The following is a 21,402-nucleotide window of genomic DNA, read 5'->3' on the forward strand; positions in this document are numbered from 1 at the left end:
TGTGTGCACGGCTACTCATGTTGGGGTGAGCCTCACAGTGGTGGCAGGTGAAGCTGATTAAAAAAAGGTGTAGTTTAGTATTGGGGCAGGAGGAGAAAACAGATTTAAACTTTTGAATTACAGAGCCCTTAATTCTTGCCGGTATATTATTAGGAAACATAAAGCATTTCAGTTAAATCCCTTCATAAACATAACTTGAAGTGCACCTAAGCTAAACTACCCAGCATAAGTGAAGCCATAATGGTTATGAGCTGGAGGTCCCCATTTAAAATCCCAGCCGAGCCATGAACTCTCTGGGTAACCTTAGAAAAGCTGCCATCTCTTATCCTTCCCCCATCCCCCCCGCTTCCTCCTAACTGCAATACGGGATGATAGGTCAGTATTATCTACAGGTTTATTGGAAGGATTATGAAGATAATAATATATGTGAAGTGCTTTGAACAATGTAAATACTAAGTACTTCTATTATTACTGTGAATGCAGCCTGAGTGTCTCCTCCCTAGCCTCGCCCCACTGGAATAGCTCATCTCACTTTCTGAGACAGTGTGTGCTGAATAACCCAAGAGTAGCCAGTTTTATGGGATTTAGTGTGGGCTAGTGAGGAAGATTGAGAGCCAGTGTGGTGAAGTGGTTAAGGTACTGTACTCCGACCTGGGAGACCAGGGTTCAAATCCCCACACCGCCATGAAGCTCACTGGGTGACCTTGGGCCAGTCACTGCCTCTCAGTCTCAGAGGAAGGCAATGGTAAACCCCCTCTGAATACCACTTACCATGAAAACCCTATTCATAGGGTGGCCCATAAGTCGGAATTGACTTGAAGGCAGTGCATTTCCATTTTCACTGAGGAAGATTAGGAGACCTGTGGGCCAAGGAAGAGAGTAGGAAGGGAGTAAGCAGGGCTCTGTTGATGCCATATCACTGTCATAGCCATGGATTTTGGGGTCTGGTGATGAATTGGCATTCTCTGAATCTGTTTAATTTATTTTTAAGTTCTAACCTCTATGGTAGTGATAATGAGCTTTCAAAATGTGTGGACAATGTCTGGTGAAAGCTACCGGTGACTTCTCAGATGAGCTAAAACAACCAGTGATTTGTGTGTGGATTTGAGGGGGGGGGGGACAACAAAATTTTGAAGCTTTGTATAGCTTTTCACTCTGTCACATTACTTGCAGAAGCTGAAACAATATCTGAAAAATGAGGTGGAAAACATGGTTTTTTAAAGTGAGATTGCTGGAATTGGTTCTTTTACAACAGGCACGCTTCATGCAAATATTCGGCTTTTTGTGAGTTAGTGTGAACTACACACACACAGACATGCCCTGTGGTGCAGAGGCTGGAGCACACATCGCTACCTTAAGAGAATAGAACTTTGCTTAAACATTTATCTCTCCTGTCTCCCCTCCCCACTGGTGACTGCATCCTGGGGGAAGCATCCATTTTCGCCGTTTAGCCAGTGAGTGCACTGAACAAAATGGGGGCAGGGTGTGTGTTAAATGGATTTGCTATTGTAACCCAGGCAGCCCAAATGCTGGTGCTAAGAGTCCCCTCTCTGTGTGCATCCCCTCCTTGCTTGGCCTGTGTGCCATTTTGAGTGTGCTTCACCCTCCAGGGGCAGAGTGTGGCAGCACTTTGCAAACTGCACACTCTCCTCCTTTTACTTATTCATGGCCTGCCCGTTGGAAGAGATCCTCATCTGTCGACTGTTGGTTGTCAAAGTGCTGCTTTTGGGCAACCTGGGATTCTCAGAAGACTCCTGCTAACCTGAACCTGACAGTCGGTGATTCAACAGTACCGTTTTAATATGATGAATAGAACCAAGCCTTTTTACTACAGTTTTGCAATGGTTTATCTCCCCCTTCCTCCGAAGCAATCTTCTTTATGTTTTGCTTATTCCCATTTTGGATTCTTCCTAAAGCAGGGATGGAGAACCTGTGGCCCTCCAGACGTTGTTGAACTCTTAACTCCTGTCAGCCCCAGCTAGCATGGGCAATATTCAGGGATTGTGGATGGTGGTGAAATTGGACTAATTTACAATCACTAGTACAAACTGAGATTTTGATGAACATTCATTGGAAGGCTGGAGCGGCAGAGAAACAGCTACTATTGGGCCAGATCTGTCCCAAGTTTGTTATCCACTCAACCAAATGAAGCCCACCAGCCATATACGGTGGCTTGCCAATCTCCTGTCTGATGGTGACTGGCCCAAGATCATTAGCAAGCTTCATGGCAGAGTTGGGATTTGAACCCTGGTCTCCCAGGTCCTAGTCCAACACTCTAACCACTGCACCATGCTGATTTGAAATATTTCCACTCCTAGATAGCACACAACAACAACAACAACAAAACTCCATTGTAGTTTAAAAGGGTTTGTTGTAATTACCCCTTTAGGTCTCAGGTGTTTGATGTGATGGCCCGTCTCTCTTTTTAAAATATATTTTCAAGCAAAGGAATTTGTGCCTTTGGCATGCAAGCCTAAGATACAGACTGTTGTTAGACACAATTAAATGAGCCTTTTGAGTGTGCGTAACTAGTAAGCTGGGCAAAATGTTGGAGTATTTCCTGCACCTGTGACCATGGGCAGAAAGTGGCCAGTGTGTGGTTCTACCTGAGGCAGCTACAGCACAGCCCCATTCTTGAAGGGTGGGGTGAGTCTGCCCAGCTAGACTGCCTTTCCATTGCAATCCTATTATTAAGACGTTGCAGTCAAATATTACTCACCGGCTTTTATGTGGCATGCTTTTGCGTGGTTGGTTGGATGTGAGAGCTGTTTTATGTAGGGATTTCTCACATGGGCCTGAAATGCAGAGCTAGCCTTCTAAACAGGCCTGCGTTGCCCTAACACTGAATGTGGTTGTTCCTGGGTCATGCTGCTTATGGCAATACCTAAAGTCGTGAACCATGAGCAGAACCTCTTGAACACCGTTCTCACCACCACCACCGCCAGTGATGGGGACAAACTGGGGGTGGGGAGAAGAGTCGGATGTCTCTATTACTCTTACTCATAAGTTGGCCAGTGTCGGAGACAGATTGTTGGGCTTGGCAGTACTTGTTTTGATCTAGCTTTAAATGGACGACTTGCTATCCTATGCAAGTATTTTGTCCTGCAATATGTAATTATGTACCTGTTCTTAGTTTTGGCTATTTCTGCTGCACAATAAAGCAGATGTGACCACTTTCTGTAACCATGTGAGTCTCATTCTAGATGTAGCCCTTTCTGGAGCAAGGATGGGGAGCCATAAGAACATACATAAGAAATGCCTGCAGGATCAGGCCATTGGCCCCTCTAGTCCAGCATCCTGTTCTCACAGCGGCCAACCAGATGCCCATGGGAAGCCTGCAAGCAGGACCTGAGTGCAAGAGCACTCTCCCCTCCTGCGGCTTCTGGCAACTAGTTTTCAGAAGCATACTGCCTCTGACTATGGTGGCTATGGTGACTATGGTGGCTAGTAGCCACCGATAGCCTTATCCTCCATGAATTTGTCTAATCCTCTTTTAAAGCCATCCAAGTTGGGTGCCTCTTGTGGGAGCGGACTCTATCGTTTAACTATGCGCTGTGTGAAGAAGTACTTTCTTTTGGCTTACGGTGTCCTGCAAACCAGGCCATTGTTTAATGCAAGGATGAGGAATCTGTGGCCCACCAGATATTGCTGGACTACAACTCCCATCATCCCTGACCATTGGCCTTGCTGGTTAGGGCTTGTGAGAGCTGGGGTCCAACAATATCCGGCCACACGTTCCCTCTCCCTGCTCTGGAGGGCTACTGCTAAGGTAGTCTTTCACCCTAATATGAGTAATATATTCTGAATGCTAAGCTCTGTAAAGTGGAATTTGTACTCTGCCCTTCTGCTGTCAAGCCCCACAATCTTTTAAATATTTGCAGTCAGCTACTGTGCCCTTGACTCTTGCAGCTTTGCAGTGTGAAGTCCTGACAAGGTCCTTCCCACTGTACGCAAACCTTCCAGCCCAGCTGAGCTGTTCTTAGAAAGCTTCTAGGACTGCTTTCCTCAGACTGGGGCCTCCAGATGTTTTGGACTACAACCCCCATCAGCTCCAGCTAACATGCTCCATGATCAAGGATGATGGGTGGGTGCAGTCCAAAACAAAAGTGGAGGGAACCAGGTTTGGGGGAGGGTGTTCTAGGTTCTCATCTAATTTCTTTGAGGGGCTCTTTCGCTAGCCAGGGAGTCCTACCTTTTTCCTCTCTCCTTGGGGTGAGCTAAAGGATGCCTCTAGAAGCTGGTGTAGGGCCTGAGGGGATCTTCCTACAGAAAGGGGAACACACAGGACTCAAAGGACAGAGGCTCTCCAACATGATGCATGCACACCAACGAGGCAGAAGCTCTCCTGTTGAGATCTATGGGTTGTATCCAATGAAGTTCTACTCAGAGTAGACCCATTGAAATTAATGGACCTAAGTTAGTCATCTGCATTAATTTTAATCGATCCACTCTGAGTAGAACTAGCATTGGATACAACCCAGCGTCAACAGCCTAAAGAGGAGGGGATGCATGGTGGAAAAAGAGAGGTTCATACTAATAAAAGCAATTCACATTCTGCTCCAAGAAAAGCTGGATTCTGCAGTCTGTCTAAAGTATACAAACAGAACAAGGTTGCCTTAATTTCTCTCTCTTGGGTTACTTTACGCTGGCTTTGCTTATGATGGGAAAGAGGCAAAGAGCTGAAGCCTATTTCTGCTTCCCAAAAATCATATTCACCCACTCTTCCTGCCTTCCAAAGCTTTTGTGTAGGTATCGCCTGCACACTTTCAAACATGTTTCTGCTGCCATAAGGCTGTATAATTTTAAATTAACGCTTGAAAATTCTTGAAGCTGATTTCTGTACCTGATACCTCATTTGCTCTTTTTCTCTGCTCCCTTTTTGCCAGTCATCTCTGCTTGTGCTGCATTATGCAGTACTTCTGCTACGGGTAGAACCACAACCAGGACTTCAGATGCTGTGACTTTTCCTGCAGCTGTTTACCACTCAGTGCTCCCCCTTCTCATGGATCCCTGAAATCTTCATTCCTGCTCCTCCTTCCTCTCTAGATAATGGCAGGAAAATGTTGGGTTTCCGTTATTGCAAATTCTACATCACTCATTAGGTGGCCTTAGGCAAGGCTGCATACTCTTGGCCTGAGTCCCCGCCATCTACAATATGAGGAATAATGATACTTACCTTACCTTTGAAAGGATGGGGAACCTGTGACCTTCCAGATGTTGCTGGATTCCAACTCCCATCATCCCTCACCTCAGCTGACGGCAGTTGCAGTCCAGAGTGCCACAGCTTCCCCACCCCTCCCTTATACAGTTGTATGGATTACGGCTAGATAAATGCAGGTGAAACATTTTGAAAATTGGAAAGCTACACCAGCAGGGTTATTTGCTCCCAGATAGACATGTAGCTGGGCTACCAGACCAAGCTGGTAGAAGACTTTTGTGTCACTAAGGCCACTTGTGCTTCCAGTGCCAGAAATAGATTGAGAGAACCCCTAAGCCAGCCTTTCCCAACTAGTGGGCCACCAGATCTTGTTGGACCACAATTCCCATCTTTCCTGACCATTGGCAATGCTGGCTGAGGCTGATGGGAATTGTGGTCCAACAACATCTGGTGGCCCACTGGTTGGGAAAGGCTGCCCTAAGCTGTGAGTGCGATCCTTTAGGAGGAGTGAAACCCCACCCAGAACAGGCTGAATGCTACTTATCTGAGGTGGTGAACCACTTCCAAACAGGGTCTATGTCTTGACTGAATTGAGCTTTCAGTTTTTACCATGACCAAATGCTGGTTCAGCACACTACCTCCACATCTAGTTGCGCTGACAAGGAGAAATTGAATCTAGTCTCAGGATATTAGATTCCACACTCATTGTGAAATTCTGCACTTGTGAGGAATTGCAGAATGTCCACAGCCCTGGCTTCTGGTCCAGTCTGGAGCAATTGTTTCATTATTTGGTACCCTTGTTTACACATGTTTGTTGTGTCTAGAACATCCCTGTTACATGTATGTAATGAAAAACATCACAATAGAGTAAGTCTACGGTAATTACTAGCCTGTGTGTCTCTGCTTACTTGTTAGTCCCTTTTGGACCAAATGGACATAGAGAAGAGTTAGAAGAACTAACTACTTGTAAAACATCCCTGCCAAGTTGTCTTGAGGTGCTTCACAGTTGCCACATGTAATAAGGCAAGGGGGCATCTGTGAGCCTGCTTTGAAGACATGAATGCACCAGTTTCTTAACTAGCTATTCTTTTCCTTCTTTCAGTTGTGATCGCCCAGAGTGTGAAAGTTCAAGATGAGGTCACGGGCTACCTGGGGCAGGATGTCACCCTGCCATGCAACTTTGCAAAGACCAGCTCTGCAGTCAAGGTCAGCCAGGTCACCTGGGTGAAGGAGGCAAGGGGCAGGAAACAAAATGTGGCGGTGTACCATCCGGAGCTTGGGCCCAGCTACCCGATGGAGAGGGACAGGGGGCGGATCCGCTTTCGCACTCAATCCTTGGAGGATGCCACGTTGATCATCGGCCCCTTGAACATGACTGACGAGGGTACCTACACCTGCGAGTTTGCCACATACCCTTTGGGCAATGAGGACGGCATCACCAACCTAATAATATTAGGTAAGGGCAAACCATCTACATAAATATGAACGTGGGACCCCATATTACTAAATGCACTGGGCTAGGCTATGAACCTCTCCAGTTCATCAAGCTACCCTGGTGTGAAAGAGTGTGCCTCAAAGTACCTCAGCTGCATGTTGAAGCCAGGAGTAGGGAACCTGTGGGGTCCTCCAGATGTTGTTGAACTCCCATCAGCCCCAGCCAACATGACCAATGGTCAAGGATGATGGGCATCAGAGTCCAGCAACATCTGGAGGACTACAGGTTTCCCTTCCCTAGCTTAGGCTCATAGCCCTGTTATAAACTGTCCTGGAAATTTTTAATGGAAAGACAGTATAAAAGTGTCTTAAATAGCAGGGAGAATTTAACCGTTTTACTGCATATCTATACCAGATGTTTGGTGAGCTGTACCGGTTCTTTTGTCTGAACATGGACAACTAGCTACAATAAGACTGTTCATCTATGCTTTTCATCTGGTAGCAAAATATCCCTGAGCATGGAGGCTCTACTTCTAGCTTATTGGGGCTTGTAGCCACTAGCATCTCCTTCATTATTTCATCCTACTCATGCTCCAGTGAGTTCAAGGCTGCAAAGACTGGGCCACCCTGTGAGGCAGGCTAGGCCTTCTGAACTAAGGTCAGCCAATGAGCTTCATGGCTAAGGAGGGATCTGGATCAGAGTTTCCCACCATGTTGAATTCCTAGCCCATCACTCTAACCACTACATTGTAGAATGTTCTGGGAATTGTTGACTAGGATGCATAGTCAATTGGTTCAAGGTGCTGGTGAGGCCTGTTAAGTTGCGGATCCATCCCCCCATAGCCCAAAACTGGGCTCTGGCTTGCTCTGCCTGTTGTTTTTGGAGATGCAAATTGCCTACATTTGGCTCTATTCTGATGGAAGGGGTTCAGTACATTTTTAAATTGCTTCCTTGGGGCCATTCTGAATCAAGCTGCTTAAATGCTTTCCCCGCCTTCCTGTGTTGCGAGGTAGTGGTGTGTCCTAATTCCTTGAATTAATTATGGCCAATTCATTGTAATGTTCTGCAACCAGGGAGCGTAATAATAGCGGTAACAAGCTCTTACCTAATAGGCTGTTTTGGAGCTAAAAAACAAACAAACCCAAAAAGGCTTTGGGGTACCAAGACCCAACAGCTTTTCCTGTTCAAATTACTGGAGTTTTCTTGCATGATTCTGCAATAAGGTTGCTGGGCTGTCATTTAGGACTCTCTTCTACTTTAATTTGAATGTAGAAGGAGCTCTTGGGGGTGGTGGATTCCCACCGCCATCCTTCCTACCTTGAGATTTCATTAGATTGAGAGTTCCTTGGATTATCTTTTTGTTAGGGGCTTTTTCTCAACTTGTCAAAGTTGATAGTTTAAAAAGCAAGGGCTGTGTGTGCTGTGATTCTGCAGAAGTGCAGAATGTGGTGCTGGGTGAAGAATTCAACTTGCAAAGGATCATGATTTTTCATTAAAAAAAAAGAGAGTGCATTTTTGTAGCTGTTACGGCCTCATGATCTGCATGAAGTATGTAGGCATTACCTGATGAAATTTCTGAATGTGGCGGCGGCTGAATAATGTTTCTAGTGGTTTTCTTGGGGGTGGGGGGCTTATTGTCCTATTAATCTTCTTGCCCCTCCTCATGAGTAGCAAAACCAGAATAACTTATGGCAATTATTTTGCACAAATTTGTATATAAAGGCTGCAGAATTCTAATATTCTAGTGCAGGAGTCCACACAGCCCTGACTGGTTTACAGCCAGGCTTTCCTGGATTCGATCTGGATCATCTGGAGTCTGTTTTTATTTTTGGCCCTTATGATTATGGAGTTTCTAGCCCCTATGATTATGGAGGAAACCTTGGAAACAGTTTCCCCCATCTCTCTGTTTATTTTCTTCTTCTTCTTTACCAGAAACATCTTCTTTACCAGAAGAAGAGAAATCCAAATTAATTTAATCACTTTAGAGCCAGGAATGATGGCTTATTAGCCATGATAACTGCTGCAGTTTTTCTTCCCCAAGCTGGAGAAGGGCTGTTTGGTTACCTCTCTTAGCGCTGGAGCTGAAAATGTTGCAGTGGAGACATGGGTGCTGACAAGCATTGAGGAAATTACCTGTGCTGGAAATTGTGCAAATACCTGTTCATAGTGGCAATTTTTCTGATGCAACTACTCAGGCTTCATGTTTACTCTATGTAAATAGGTTCTAACAGGGGACATGCTTCTGAGCTGAGCAAAGACTAAAGGACCAGCAACAGTGGCTTCTCCCATTGACTTGCACCAATCGGGACATGGGGAAAGGCTTTTAAAAAAACCCTTTCTCCAGTATGAATAGCAAGAGAAGCCTTGACAGAGCCATTCTATTATTAGGCTGTTCACTGCATTTCAAGGCAGAAGCAAAGGGCACTTCAATTCCTTCTCACTCTTGCATGCACACAGGCACCCATATGAAGAACGGCACCTCCTGTCCAGAACCCCTCATTTTATTAATGCTGTTTGCCAGAGGAGCCCAATTTGTATAGTTGAACCAACTGGAGGAGCTTTTCACTGGCTATGCCAGAGTGTGTGTGTGTGTGAGAAAGAGAGAGGGGGGGGGAGAGAGAAGCTCCTTGACTGGTGAAAAAACCAAAAACCTCTCACTGCAACTGATAGGGGAGAGTTCAGCCTAGTCTTCTCTCTGAGATGTAAGTTTTCTTTGTGGAGGGCAATTTTTTCATGTTTTTTTGAAACACGTGCCCCCCTTTTTTCCTCCCCGCAACTCAAAGTAGTACGGTCTAGCATCTCCCACTCTGCTTCACTCACCTCCCCAACTTCTGTCTTTTTTTCCAGCCAAGCCCACAAACACAGCCAAAGCCCAGGAGGAGAAAGCTGGCAACATCGAGCTCCCTGTGGCTGTCTGCACCTCTGCCAATGGAAAGCCGCCTGCCCGCATCACGTGGCAGTCAGGGCTGCATGGCAACCACAGTTCCTCAGAGGTGACCAATCCAGATGGCACAGTCACTGTCACCAGCCACTACAAGATGGTGCCCACCAAGGAGGCCAACGGGCAACGCATCAGCTGTCTCATTGAGCACAAGACACAGACACAATCCCTTCCAGTGGTTCTTTCTATATTGTGTGAGTGGTGTGGCCCTGCTTTAGTAACTAGAGATGTCTTTTGGAGAAAATGGCCTCACATGCCATACTGAACCACTGGTGGGTCGAGTTTGATCCATGGGCTGGACATTTCCCACCCTTTCTGAAAAGCGTGATGTCTTATACTTAGTGGTCAGAGATGAATGAGGGAATCAGGGCCGGCACCAAAGGGCAGCCAGGTCGGGCCCTGGCCGAGGGACCCTATGGCCCAGAGGGGCTCCTGAAGGGCCCCTCGTATGGATGGGAGAGTAGCGCTCCCCTGCCGCGATCCACAGCAGAGTCCCTGCCACTGATCATAGAGAGGGAACTTCTAGGCCATCTGCTCATTTGTTCACTCCACCTGCCTCTCCTGCTGCAGTGTGCAGAGCTACCATCAACCAAGATGGTGGTGGAGGCTTCTTTAAGGGACTGATGCCCCAAGGGATCTTGGTTGATGGCAGGCATGTGCGCTTGCACGTAGCGTACCACGCATGTGTGCCATCAAGCAAGATGGTGGCGGGGGCAGCAGCCCCTTAGAGAAGCCTCCATAGCCATCTTGGTTGATGGCAGCCCTGTGGGTGCAGCGCACACAGCAGTAGGAGACCGGAGAGAGGTAGGTGGAACAGGCAGGAGCTGCGCTTGGTTAGGCTGGTGCTCAAGGGCCCAGTCATGCCTGGCGTGGGCCCTGGAGGGAATGAGGATGGTTCTTTGAAAGTTGGCTTTAATATTTCAAAAAGATATATAACTGTTCTTGATTACCCATCCTGAAATTTGTGTGTGTGTGTGGGGGGCAGTTAAAGTAAGTCATAACTTTGCAGGATGTAGATAACTAGTGTACCTCGGCCTGTGTCTAGTATACCATTGGGTAGTGGAAGTTTGGGGCATGTTGGAGGGTAGGGAGTAAGACTGGATGGCAAGATCTTGTTCCATGGAGTGTTGTAGTGAGGTGAAAACTGAGGAACAGAGCAGGAAAGAAAGTGAATTCTATTCCTTGGCTGTGGGATAGTGAAGGCAAAGGGGAAAGCACCTTTGGGAAAATATAGAGCCTGGCACCAGTTGTGTTTTTGGCTGGGGAGAAAAGGAAGCAGGGTGTTGAGAGTCTTCCTAGTGCCTACACCCAAGAGAGACTGGAGTATTCTCTCTGGTTTTTCCCTACAGATCCCCCCAAGGTTACCATAGAGGGTTACGACAACAACTGGTATTTGAGCCGCAAGGAGGCCATGCTGAAGTGTAGCGCCAATGGGAACCCTGCGCCCATCCAGTTCACTTGGAGCACGTGAGTACCAAGCTGCACTCTCTCACTACCACCCCACTACACACACATGGGTACCAATCTTCAGAAGCATTTAGACACGAAGCTGACAAGGCTTAAGCTTATACACTTCTACACCCACCACAGGAGCGGTGTGCCACTAACAGGGAGAATTGGTACTGTGACCATCTCTTCTCCCTGCATTGGATGGGGCCTTCAGAATTTGAAATTGAGACAGTCTGCTTGGAAGAGCCTTTTCATCCTTCCCCAGTCTGGAACCCTCCAGATGTTTTGGATTACAATTCCCATCAGCTGCACCCAGAACAACCATGCTTTGTGTGGCTGATGGGAGCTGTGATCTAAACATCTGGAGGGCACCAGGTTGGGGAAGGCTGCTGTAGAAAATGCTGACTGGGTAGTTTTCACATTACCCATCTGTGCCCATGAGAACTAGAAACTTGCTGCTTTTCTTTTTAAATGTAAGTTGTTCCTAGTGTTTACTCCTATTTTAAGATGGGCCTGAAGAGCTTATGACCTACCGAGCAAAATGCAGCATTCCAGCCATGCATGAAAGGCCACCAGGGGCTTGAAAAATTGCCTGTGTTTGCTGCCTGCTTTGGACTGCGATAAGACAAACCAGGTGATTTTTCAAAACATAAGACAACATTTAACTTGGTGGGTTGAATGTTGCTCCAGAGAATGGCAGGATCAAGTCTCTGGGCTTGTGCCATTTGGCATATGGTTTTTAAGCCTCTTCCTCCAACCCAGGGAAGGCTGCTTATCTTTTCAGCACGGAATGAGGCTAAGCTGGTTCTGCTGGCTCTCCAAAGAAAAACATCCTTCTTCTCAGTTGACTGTACCTGGGGGCAGGAGAAGGACAGGAAAGCCTGGCTCTGAAGTTCTGTGTGGCCTTCTGTAAGGCACTTGGGGCTGAGGGGTAAAAGCAGAGAAGCACTATGGGGAGTGACCGCAGGAAAGGCTTTGTGTTTGTGGTCTAGTCAGGGCTGTACATATGACATGGCATGTAGTGGAAAAGAAGTATTCCATTATGAATTGATAATATAAACAAGCTCTAAACATTGAGGGCCCAAATAACTTTAAAAAATAATATCAGGGAAGAGTTAATCCATGTGTTACTCCATGTCCACAGCTTGCATGAAGATCCTAGTATAAAAATGAAAGAGCTTTATAGCAGAGACAGGGAACAACCTGTGGCCCTCCAGTGGTTGTTGGACTCCAGCTCCTATCAGCCCCAGCCGGTGTGGCCAGTGGTCAGAGATGATGGGGGCTGGAGTCTTACAACACTGGGAGGGCCACAGGTTGTTCCCTATCCCTGCTCTGTAGGATTATTGGTTTTCTAATTAATTTTCATTGATAGCTACCTAGTAGGCCCTTCTTTCTGGGCATGGCTACCCTTTCTTTTTTCTTCCCTATACCATGTATTCAGATTGTCTTTGCCTGGTTATTTTGTGTAGTATCAAATTCATTGCATTCTTTTTGAAAGAAAAGTGTTTGGTTGTCATGGTTTGTGGAGAGAAATCTGGGCATTCCATACTACAGTGATAGAATAAATTTTATGCTGATAAATGTTAAACATCTTTAAATGCAAAATACATGCTTTCTTTAATGGGTTTCTTTGGGAAACTTTGAGATTCCCAGATTCTGTTTCCTAACTAAATTGTGTCGCTCGCTCATTTTTTCCCATTCAGGGCCAGTGGGCCGCTTCCTAAGTCTGTGGAGGTCCAGGGCAATCACCTGTTGGTGCGTAATGTGGATGCATCTATGAACACCACTTTTATATGCCAGGCCACCAATCGTGTGGGACAGGTCACAGCAGAACAAGTTGTCTTTGTCCGAGGTGAGGATGGTGGGATGGTGGTGCATTGAGCATGCATGGAGCTTTTGGGTGAAGGAACACCTTACTTGGAGATGGGTGCCTGGTGGGCTGATGTTTTGTGCATATTGGGGCGGGGAGTGTGAAATCTTGCTGCCTTTTAATGTGTGTGTTTATTAAATGTCCTTCCTTCTCTGGGCTGAAACAGATTAGAAGTTGCATGTGATTTATCTGTTGTTGGCTACACCATTTTCCATTTTCTATGGAGGACTGGATGTTGTAAGTGCTTCTTCCCCCCTGCTGTCCCCCCCCCCGAAATAAGCCTTGCATACATAATACTTACACTCCAGGAAGAAGGCTTTAAGCCAGGGGTTGGGAATCTGTGCCCCGTCCCTCAAGTGGTGTTGGGCTGCAGCTCCCATCATCTCTGACTGTTGGGCATGCCGGCTGGAGCTGATCAGAACTGGGAGTACAGGAGCATCTGGAGGGGCAAAGGTTCCACATCCCTGCTTTAGGATCTCCTTCCCCTGGTATAGACCATGGGTGTATGTACTGAAGATGTACTGAAAGCCAAGTATATTGTGGAAACAGGAGGACAAGGAATGTCATGAGGCCTATTCAGCCTGGCACATTGGGCATACGTTGTGGCATAGGTTGTGCCTGTACCCAGGTGTATTTTAGGCGCAGAGGCAGCACACTGGGAGAAGAGAGCTAGCTGAGCTGCATCGCACTTGGGCAGACCTGTATGGAAGAGGCCCTCCCTGGACCCTCTTACATCCCAGTTCTCCTTGGACAACAAGGGGACTTGTTTGGCTCCCCTGTAAAAGGATCCCACCAGATTAATAGTGAGGGGGGGGGTCCCTGAGACCCTCCTGTGTGCCCTTTCATGGCTCCATCTGCAGCTCTGCCCCTTCCCCAGTGCTGGCAAAGCGAATGATGCACTTTTCTCTGAGTGACTCCCCCATCTTCCTTTCTTTACTCAGACCAGCCGGCGGAGAGGCAGAGCAGCAGCACTGGAGCCTTGGCAGGGTCCATCGTGGGGGGGATCCTGGCCTTGGCTCTTCTGGGGGCCATAGTCTTCTTCGTCCTGCGCCGTCACCGCCTCCGGGGCACCAAAGGCTCTTACGATCCCAAGATCCGGGTCTTTGGCAACGGTACGGCTCCACCTCCAGTCCGCGAATTTGCTGAACTTGACCGGCCCCTCAAAGCTGCTCCAGGAAGGCGGCCGGAAGAGGATGATGAGTACAATGAGGAAGAGGAGCAGGAGGAGCGCCACCCACCCTATGGCTACCCATCCCGCCACCTGGAGGATGAGGAGGAACAGTTTGATCAGCTGGGTCCTATGTTGCGGCTTGGCTCTGCTCCACGTGGCTATGAGTTTGATGACATGGAGTCCCAGCACGATGGCTCCATCATATCCAAGACAGCTGTCTATGTGTGAGCCCTGCCTCAGCTGCACCCTCAAGAGGAGGGGAAGAGAACTTTGGCCTTCCCAAAGACAACTTAGAGACTGTTTAAGAAGTTTTGGGTTTATTTTTAATTTATGGGCCCTGTGTGGCTGGACTCTGCTAGGGTGGTGTGGTGTGGGAAGCCCTCCCTGCGAAAGGTGAGGCAGCTGCAAAGGACATCCCTTGGGAACCAGGTGGGAGCCGCACAAAACAAGCTGGGGTTGCCAAAAAGGGGAAACTTTTTTTTTTAAGAGCATGGGGAATGCTCTTTGCCCTGAAGACTTCCCTCTTCTGTTACAGGAAGAAGTTTTGTGTGCTGCTGCCTTAAAAAAGGAATTTACATTTTTGTTTGTAATAAATGTTAGAGGAGATGCCGACTGCGAAAACTGGGTTTGGGGTAGCTTGGAAAGGGACTGCAATGTTTCCTGGCACATGTGGAAGGACCTTTGGGTGCTGCCTACCTTGTTTGACATCCCAGGTTCTGGCCTTTTTAAATCTTTCTCCTCAGTGGCTTGTTTCTTTTTGGTGCTATTAACCCAGTGGTCTTGGGTGGTGCTGAATCTCCCCAGCCTGGTGCTTGGGAGGAAAAGACGAGGCTCCTGTCTAAAAGTCTCTCTCTCTCTCCCTCTCTCCCTCCCTCCCTCCCTCCCTCCCTCCCTCTCCCACTCCCTCTCCCACTCCCACTCCCTCCCTCTACCCCCCTTCTATGCACACCCTACACCAGCCTTTGCCAACCTCGCAGATGTTAGACCACAACTCCCATCAGCCCCAGCCAGCTGGGTGGTGCAGGAATTTATAAAAGATTGTAAGCCCCCTTTGGTTTGTTCACAATGTGTTGTGTACATTGAGATGATGATGATCAGTGATATCCTGCTCAGGACACAGTCCAGTGTGGCTGTATGAGGGACTATTTTAGTAGAGATGGCTTGAAGTTAAAATTCTACTTCTTTCCATTGTGAGGAATGTTCAAATGAAGAGCTAAGTTGACTTAAGAGGGGATGGACTGTAGGTGGGAGGGGGCCAGGCCACAGACCTTTTCCTGGGGCTTTGCTTATGAAATGGGACATGCTGGAACCAGTGCTTAACCTGTAAGAGTGAGAGGCACCTAGAAGCCATACTTGAAACCTGGTTATGGTTTCTTAGTAGGGTTGAAAAGGGCCTCTGTGCATTTATTTATGTAAAGAAATACAAGCAGTGGTAGTTGTGCCCGCTGGGGCTGCTGGGACTTGTGGTCCGATGACATATGGTGGGTGCCAGGTTGGCGAAGGCTGCCCTGCACCTTGGCTCTATCTGCAGGTAACTAAGGCCTCTCTGCTCTTTGTACCGTCACCTCCTTTCATCGGAACAAGGCCAGGACTGAAGGGGGAAGAGGGGCTCACTGTCAGCCCTGGGTCTCGTTTTGTTTTGAAAATACTGTATCTGTTTGTCAATCTTGTTTGTAGCTGATTTGGTGTGTCCCACTTTCCCCCTCCGTCTCCCCTGGATTGTTCACCATCTATGTGCATGTGTTGGAGGGGGTTCCTGTTTGGACCGGGGGGAGGGGAAGCAGAGACCTTTTCTTTCTTCCACACTCATATGCTACCCATGCTGTGCCTTGGGAGGACCGGCAGGGGTTGTTTCCCCTTCATACCCCCAAATGTCTGTAAATACCCCGGCCTTTGAAAAAGGCACAGAGTTATTTTCATACTCTTTTTTTTGTCCCCGGTGGGCTCTGTCTTTGCTTTTGTGTGTAATTAAAAGTTTTCTCAAAACCCAACTCTTTGTCTGCCTGTCTTGGATTCACATGGCAAGAGGCGGTTTGGGGACTGGGGCAATGCAAGGAATACCTTATATTGTTGAAGGAGAAGGGATTCTTAGCACGGTGACACCAAATCCCTCATCCTTTGGCTTCTCTAGCCTGGTTGCTGCATGAATTTTTAAAGCTGCCTTGCTTGGCATAAAATTAACTGCAAATGAAATGTCCTAGAGGTTCAGGTTGAGTGTCTGGCTTGTCTGTGTGAGAGGAAAGAATGTGCTGGTTGGGGAAAGAAACAGAATCTCTCCTATCCCAAGTCTGGGGGCAGCTGGCTTTGATCTGTAGGCTCTGTGGGACAGCAGGAAATATTGATCTTGTCTTCTTTTGCCCCAGTCTTGGAGGGCCATCAAAACTGTGTATTCTTCTTAATTTTGAAATGCTGTCTGTTGCATTTTTTTAAAAAACAAATTGCTGCAGAGGCAAAATGTACTTCCTGATATATATTTCTGGAGAAAAAGCAGGGTGGGAGGCACCAGTCGATTGTGAACTGGGCAGTTGCATATGCTGTGAAGTACCATTTTATCAGGATCGGTCTGCATTTTCTGAACTCCTGTACCTGGTTTTGCCTTCCGATTTGTATTTTGGAAATGTCTTTTAGCAACTGACACTTCTTTGAAAGTTGCCATTCTTTCAGTTCCCTCTCCCAGGTCTCTAGAAGTTAAATCTCTGTGGATGCAGCATGAATGTAATGCACAGACATGTAAATTATGTGGTATTAACACCAGGGCACTGTCATCTGTTTCACACATTGCAGCTGGTAGGGATCAGCTTTTGAACAGTTGATAACATGTTGCACACTTATTTCTCTCTCCCCTGCCCCCCCAGTAGATCATTAACCAGAAACAACAGACAGTTCCTTTACTTTTTAAACAGTGCAGGCTGTTGTAAAATACATTAACATAACCAGTTGGAGAGAAGCCTTCAGCAGTGGTGGTGGTGGGAAGTCCTACTGCTCTAAAGCAGAGATAGCCTCCCACTAGCTCGAGCCAGCATGGCCCATGGTCAGGAATGATAGAGCCCATGGTGGAGGGCACCCCTACTGGTTAACGCTTCTCTAAATTGCCTGTACATAATAACAATGTTGAATGTCAATAGGATCTTCAAAGATGCTGGCACTGATGGCCTGTTTTGGCCTACTCTTCACAATCACTTCCCTATCTACCTCTCTCATTCAGTTGGTACTCACTGCCTAGGCCTCGCTGCTCTGAGGGGAGAACAGAACTGGATCAGTAGCTTTGCTCTTGGTCCTTATAAACAGGTCTATGCTTATTCAGCCAGGAAAGGTGTGTGTATGTGTGTGCAGTTTTTTCTCTTGGGTAAAAAATAAGGTGCTGGTATGCATATCTTGATGCCGTGGGCACCAGCACAAAATGGCAGCAAAAAAAGGGGGGTGATGGTACTCCATAATGGTGAGTACTGTCATGCAAAAAAGCACTTTGTGTGTATGTGTAGATAGATACACATACATAGATTTTACAGTTCACTCTATTACACTGCTAAAACCAACCTCCAAAATACCTCCTATTGTTTTAGAGAGGTGTGGGTGTTCCTTGGCAGCAGGTGCCTGTGGTTTAGAACCGGTCTGAGCTGTCAACTTTTGCATGTCTCCATGACCACCTGTCTGCCTCAGGAGGGAGCTCAGATTTCCTCCAACTCAGTAACAGCAGGTGTGGCCTAGGTGCTGCTTGGGAGAAACAGAGGACCGTTTAGTGTCTGCCACTACAGACATCCTTAGCTGCAGGTGCAGGCAGTGAAAATACGCCTTTGAAAAATGGACCACAGTGATGCTAGCATTTCCTTCTGGAGCAGGATTTCTACATTTCAAAACACTGGCCTTGCTCCTGTTCCTCTCTTAGCAGCCTGACGCATTGTAATTTTAGCTATGAATCTTTCTCAGGTCACTTTTTCCCCATGCCAGGAAAAAGCTTCACCAGCTAAACATCTCTGCATTAGGCTACAAATAGAGGAACAGGGCCAGGGAAACAGACAAAAAAACCCTGCTAGTATAATGCTTCTCTACTTTTATAGGAAGTGATCTAAATTTTTATCTTTGTAAACAGCCAGGGTCGTTTTTTCATGAAGAGTTCAGTTTAAGAAATGGTCTAACAGTAGCCCACCACTGACTTTTCAAATGAAGCGGTTGGGGGTGGGGTGGGGTCCTCAGGTGAAACATTTAAAGGGAAGTTAAAATGTCAATAAGACTAGCAAAATGTTCCTGTCCCAGGTTAAATATGCATCAGCTCCTCTTTCAGGGAGAAAAGGAGATGAAACGAGATGAAAGGAGGGGAAAATCTCCTGAACTGCTTGCATTTCTGTTTCCAGGGTTGGGCCTGCACCCCTTCCCAGGATTCCTCTGCCCTCTGTGGAGAGAGAACTGTTTTCTTTGGGCAAGCTGAGTAGAATTTTGGGATATGGCTACATCCCTTGGCAGAATCTCAGACAAGGGTGAGGAACCAAAAGCCCTCCTGATTATTTTTGGACTCCCAACTCCCATCAGTCCCGGCCAGCATGGCCAATGATCCTGGATGAGATGTAGTCCAGCAACATCTGGAGAGCCACAGGTTTCCCTACTCTCGTTTTGGGGGGAATCCTTTCTACTAAGAGCAAACTCATTCTCCGAGTGTAGATCCTTAAATAAAAACGGCACAGCCTATGCTGAAGAGGGAAATATTAGCCAGCTTGGTGAAATAACAAGGTTTGCAAAAATACAAAAATCTTTAACTAAAAAGGGGCAGTGGGGGCAGGGAACACACCCCAAAACAGCTCAATAAGGATGAGAATGCTGGTTGACTGATAGGGAGAATGTTAAACCAGGGGAAAGGAATGAAATGGAGTACCTGAAAGTTGGCATAACTTGCTGGCCAGGATCCTCAACAGGGGCGCTCCCCACTGCAACATTTTGTTGCAGGTCCCCTTTGCTCACTTCTGTACATAAAGCATGAGAGAACAGCACAGAAAAAGTGTTAGCGTGTGGAGTGCTTGAACTTCACCTGTGTCTCTCTGTGTTCACAGCGTGTCTGATGTAAGCAGGGCTTGAGGGAGCATGAATTCCCCAACTCCACTCAGTTAATCATTTTGTCAAGTGGGGTTTTAAGCTCAAAAAGAAGAGACTGGCTGGATCAAACTAAAGCCCCAACTGGTTTAGAAGCTTGCTTCCAATAGTGTCCAGCAGAGCTCATAAGCATGTCATGAAAGGAACCAACATCCCCTTTTGTTAGACACCAGCATCTTGTCTGCTGTCTGAATGGAGAGGTTCTCTGTCTGTCATGGCATGTCAGTGAATGGTAGGCCTGTCTTTCCTGATTTGGCCTGGTTCATACCACATGATATGTCAAGTCTTGGCTTTGCTGAGCATGGCACAGCAGTAAAAAGAACTGGGGATGAGTAAAATGGCTGTGAGTTTTTCTCTGGGAGCCCACATATTTACACAGTCCCTGTAAGCCACTGTTCGACTTGTGTGAACCAGGCCATTGTTTAAGCCAGGGATGGGGAAACTGTGACCCTCCAGATGTTGCTGGACTAGTTTCCATCATCCCTGACAGTTGGCCCAGCTGGCTGGGGCTGATGGGAGTTGGAGTCCAACAATATCTGGTGGGTCACAGATTTGCTACCCTTGATCAAACCCTTCCTTCCTTCCTTCCTTCCTTTCTTTCTAAAAAGGCTATCTAAGGTAGAAGGTACCACCACATCATCTTCTGAGTGAATCCCATAAGTAAATGATTTGTTTGATGGAAGTACTTTTTGTCTGTCCTGAACCAACTCAGTCTTCCATACGCTGGCCGTGCAATGGGCCATGTTGGCTTTCAGCAGGCTGAGAGCCTCAACCTCTCAGCCCAAATACTGGCATCTTTATTTCCCTCAGGCAACCTCATAGAACTTTTAACTGTGATCTCTCTCTCTCTCTCTCTCTCTCTCTCTCTCTCTCTCTCTCAGGATTCCTTGTTCAAAAGCAGCAGAGCTGTTCAAAATTCAAAGTGTTAGGCTTAAGGTATGTATCCCAATATTATGCAAATATTCTTATTTTGCATAAATGCTTTAGCATCCTTTAGTCTGAATTGGATGTGAGGGATGTTGGAGTTTTATTTTGTTTTGGTAGAACATAGATTTTATTTTACTTTTTTCTGCTTGTGTAAAAAGCACAGCTGCTGAAAGGCGCAGGAGGGGAGAGTGCTCTTGCAAGGACTCAGGTCCTGCTTGCGGGCTTCCCATCGGGGCATCTGGTTGGCCACTGTGAGAACAGGACGCTGGACTAGATGGGCCATTGGCCAGATCCAGCAGGTTCTCCTTATCTTCTTATGTTGTGTGGTTGAGGGAATAGTAGGTTAGGTGGACAGAAATGGCATCCCCAACAGAAGCACAAGATAGTCATGCAGGGTAGAGGAGCCCTTCCTAATTAGACTGTTGCTTCTGGAATGTTTTTAAAGAGATGCAGCAGCATGAGGGCTAGAAGCATGCTCTTTTGTTCTTCCTTCAAATCAGAGGTGGGCAACCTTTAGCACTCCAGATCTTCCTGGACTCCAGTTCCCATCAGCTCCAGCCAGCATGGCTAATGGTTAGGGAAGATGGGAGTTGCAGTCCAGCAATATCTAGAGGGCCACAGATTGTTCATGCCTGATTTAAATGAAGTTGAGCTTCTTGGGAATGGATACAAAGACAATACCTTCTATATCAAATACTAAAACTCATGTCTGCATGCTACCAGTACTCTGCCTTGGTAGAATTGACCTTATAGCCTTTATACAGCCCAGAGAACGGGTGAGGAACTTTCTTGGAGACTAGGTTTGCAATCCCTTCCGGGCAGCCTCCTGGAATCCACATGCCAGTTGGCAGAGGAATGGATATAAAACTTTGTACAGTCGTCTAGTTTCTACACACCCTTGTGCACCTTCCTCTCGTATCCTCCACCTAGGCAAGCAGGAGGTATCATCAGAGTTGAAGAATACATTCCGGTCAGCCAAAAAACACTTGAGGTGTGTGCGAAGCAAGCCCAGGGAGGTGTGCCGCCTGGGGAAAGTCCCAAGGGACAGAAAGAGTCCTAGAAAGCCGCATTTGGCTCAGAGCATGGGATTCCCCACCCTTTCCAAAGACTGTTACTAATACTGTTTATTCACTGTTGGTTTGTTGTATAAAATGCAGAATTGAGACATGCAACTGTGGTTAAACAACAAAGTTAACTCTCCCTTCAGGAAAAGATGGTGCCGTGCTCCATATATTCACAGCTAACGCTTATATAGTCCCCAGGCCTTGGTGTGGTCTTGCCAGTCATCTCCTACCACCAGGATGTATGTGACTGACACAAACCCGTATAGCGGGGAGAAAGAGAGCGACATTTAGAAAGGAAGGTGGCT

General features: G+C 47.0%; 1 protein-coding gene across 4 annotated transcripts in view; it reads left to right on the top strand.

Moving 5' to 3' along the window:
• The window catches only part of NECTIN2 (nectin cell adhesion molecule 2), an 84,111-nt gene that overhangs the window by 37,574 nt on the left and 25,135 nt on the right, over nucleotides 1-21,402 (top strand). For 3 of the 4 annotated variants that reach the window (XM_061597879.1, XM_061597882.1, XM_061597880.1), the window contains exons 2-5: nucleotides 6,261-6,614; nucleotides 9,441-9,728; nucleotides 10,884-11,001; nucleotides 12,687-12,835. In XM_061597879.1, coding sequence (XP_061453863.1) covers nucleotides 6,261-6,614; nucleotides 9,441-9,728; nucleotides 10,884-11,001; nucleotides 12,687-12,835 — 909 coding nt within the window. Of the gene's footprint in view, nucleotides 1-6,260; nucleotides 6,615-9,440; nucleotides 9,729-10,883; nucleotides 11,002-12,686; nucleotides 12,836-13,794; nucleotides 16,016-21,402 lie in introns of those variants that run through there. The other variant, XM_061597881.1, reaches the window with a different exon arrangement.

Source organism: Rhineura floridana, chromosome 15 (genome assembly GCF_030035675.1).
Source record: "Rhineura floridana isolate rRhiFlo1 chromosome 15, rRhiFlo1.hap2, whole genome shotgun sequence".
Classification (NCBI taxonomy): Eukaryota; Metazoa; Chordata; class Lepidosauria; order Squamata; family Rhineuridae; genus Rhineura; species Rhineura floridana.